The 3,161-nt window shown below is 37.6% G+C and overlaps 1 protein-coding gene across 1 annotated transcript in view; it reads right to left on the reverse strand.

Moving 5' to 3' along the window:
- LOTGIDRAFT_232796 (hypothetical protein) overlaps positions 1 to 2,774 on the reverse strand; it is a gene marked incomplete at both ends in the record, with an annotated part of 10,106 nt that extends 7,332 nt beyond the window's left edge. The window contains 3 exons of the mRNA XM_009057974.1: positions 1,061 to 1,166; positions 1,425 to 1,593; positions 2,618 to 2,774. Of these exons, the coding sequence (XP_009056222.1) occupies positions 1,061 to 1,166; positions 1,425 to 1,593; positions 2,618 to 2,774 (432 nt within the window). The remainder of the gene's footprint in view (positions 1 to 1,060; positions 1,167 to 1,424; positions 1,594 to 2,617) is intronic.
- Positions 2,775 to 3,161: the final 387 nt, after the last annotated feature.

Consider the following 3,161-nt stretch of genomic DNA (forward strand, 5'->3'; position numbering starts at 1 on the left):
GGGGGGGGGGGGGGGAGGGGGATCTGGATATACGTCTCGACCTCGATGGAGACTGAGGAGTGGTTTGCTGGTCCAAAAACGCACAGAAGGAAGAAAGGTTGGCGGATGTGTAGACGCTACTTTACGCCACACTGCCATGGCGGGATATTTTGGCACTACGCAGGGTGCACGCTACAACACGCAAACTACGCAATGCGTGTCCAAAAATGACTGTGAAAATGACACTATTAGTTGTTAACGCATAAGAAAAAATATTATTGTTCGAAGACGCATACAATGTAATATTTTGTTTGGTTTGTTGCAGGTATCTTGCACATGGTGATTCTCAACAATCTCTTGGTTTTAGTTACAGAGTTCATAAATCTACTGTTTGTAATATTATCTCAGAAACCTGTAGAGCTATCGGTGATGTTTTATTCCACGAGGTTTTGGTTGAACCCAAGTCGGAGTGTGAATGGTTGAATATATCTAAGGATTTTATGATTCAATGGAATTTTCCAAACTGTCTTGGTGCAATTGATGGGAAACATATTATAGCCCAGACTGGAGCATCGTGAGTGGGGCATGGCGGGGTGAATCTGTCCAAGGGCTGCAAAGAATAGGACCAATGGGAAGTAACATGTATGTGATAATGCCAATTCTGTTCGAGACAATTTTACATCTTATTTTATTTCCGAGTTTGGACAGGTTCCATGGCAATATCACGCCATAAATTGAAAAAAATAATACTTAAATAGTCAAGTTTATTCATTCAATAGATCAAATAAATTGATGGTATTACAATTTTCTTTACTTTTATTGTTGTCGATATCGTCTGATTCATATGAAAATAGCAAATTTTCCACACTGATTTTAAAATTGTGTTTTTGTTTTTTACTCAATAGCTTTACTCTTGAGGCTACATACGCTCCATAGATGGTGTCACCGTCTGTCTCCCTATTTGCTAACATATTTATGTTAGCAGTAGTGTTCTCCAAGGCTTGATGCAAACTAGTTTGTATAGAAGAATTTATCTTTTTAGCTCCATTCTTTGAGCTGCTTGGATATTGATTGTAAGCACCTGCTTTTGGGGAGGGCGGTTTTCTGTGGTCAATAGCTGCGATGTTGGTGGTGGTGTGTCTGAATCAGATGAGTCGATTGCGTCGAGTGAATGGTTGGAACATATTCTGTAAAAAAAACATTTTAAACAGAAATAATGTTCCGTATCTATCTATCTATCTATCTATCTATCTATCTATCTACTGTATGCATATAACTTTAAGAGTATAGATTAATCTCAAGTCAAGTTAAGGTTACCTAGCTAGGGAAGCTTAGCTGGTACCACTTATATGCAGCGATTGATATCCATGAGTTGTTGTTTGGAACATACTTGGATTTAAATGAATTTAAATGGAAACTTATTAATTTTCTATTAATACACTTACTTTGATATGGCCATAAATCTATCAAGAAATCCACATTGTTCAAAAAAGGGCCATCTAACTTTAGAACCACTAGCACCACTGCCACTGCGCGCACTATCTCGTATCTTCTTTTTCTGGATTCGGTAACTATCCTTGATTGACTTCCATTTTGTCTTAGCTTCTGCAGCATCTACAAATTTAATCGAGATAATAATAAATAAGCTTGAGATTCATCCTGATCAACAGAGAAATTCTACCTATAGGAGATATTACCCTGACCTATTGACCAGCCATGTTTAAAATAGTTCACGCGTAGACATTAATACCGGAAGTGAGACGAAACGACGGGTGCATCTTTTCACAGCCGAAGACTACCGAAGACTACGCACGGCGAAACGACTTAGACTTAATGTAAACAAACCGCATGTAGACGATTCAAGATGGATTCCACACCGCTCAAACCAATTAATCCAGCCTGTTGTCTGGGGCAGGTACGTTCGAGCGATCAATAAAATTAAGGGAAATAAATCAGTAAAACAGACTGTAAAACTTAATTAAACATGGTATTTTTTTAGACACATTTGAAAAGAATGAATTTTATTTGATAAATACTAAGTGAATAAACATAAAAATGTAAGCACAGTAATGTTAATGAGGACGAAATAACTCATTATGGTGCGAACTGTCTTTAAAAATCCTCCTAATCGTCTTTCCGGTTTCTAGTTTCGTAACTCAGATACGCTTCCACTCTTAAAAATAGTTCGGTATTGCAACTTCTTCAGTAAATACACACGGTTAAAATTGGGAATATTTTGAGCATTTGAGAATTTATTGATATCAATCAGACGTTATAATATTTAATTTGATGCATATTTATCATTCAAGCTGTAGCCTTGGACAAGATGGCTTGTGATTAGGTTCGTGTCTAGATCTGCGACTATACGGAGCTAGGCAAGATGCGAAGTTTCGTATGCTTGAGATTGAGATTGAGAGTTTGACTTGAGACTGGGCGATGTGGTAGGATGAACAGATACTAGATAGATCGAGGTCTAAATACACATGTAATGTAGGATTACCTATATTAAATGCACTTGAAATAAAAGACAATGCTTTTATGAAAAAACAAAAATCTAGCCTTCTTCAATGCTAGGTCACCTAGTTTAGTAGCCTAGCCGTAGGTGGGCAAAATATTGTAGGTAGACGCGTTTGCTTACCTTTTAGTTGGAACTGTTCTGCCAAATCTGTAAAGGTTTTCTCACTGATGTCTCTATTCATATAATCTGGATGAGTAGGATTAAAAATAAATTCATTCTGACGAATTGCATTGATAAATGCTTCTTTATCAAAAGACGACTTCATCGACATCGACATTTTGTTCAGTCTGTTCAGTGATGACGTAATAACGTGATGACGTCAGCGTTCCAGTGTCTTTGATTGGCTGCGAAGAACAAAGCGTAGCGAAGAAGTAGGATCATATCCAACTCCTTCGCTTAGCTCGAAAATGGGCTTGCGGTGATACGGCGAAAGTGAAACTTCACTTCTTAGTGTAGCTTTAACGCGTGCTTTGATCAAGCTTCGCTTAGAGGAGTATAAACTGGCCTTAAGACGTCAAAAGGCGTTCACCGGGTTTAGAGTGCGAGACAAATAGATTGAAAAAAGTTGACCGACATATAAAAGTTATGAATGAAAATGATAATCCAATCATACAAGAAGAAAAACACGAAACGGAATATTATGGTCAAGATAGGTCAATCATAA

Source organism: Lottia gigantea (genome assembly GCF_000327385.1).
Source record: "Lottia gigantea unplaced genomic scaffold LOTGIsca_32, whole genome shotgun sequence".
Lineage (NCBI taxonomy): Eukaryota > Metazoa > Mollusca > Gastropoda > Lottiidae > Lottia > Lottia gigantea.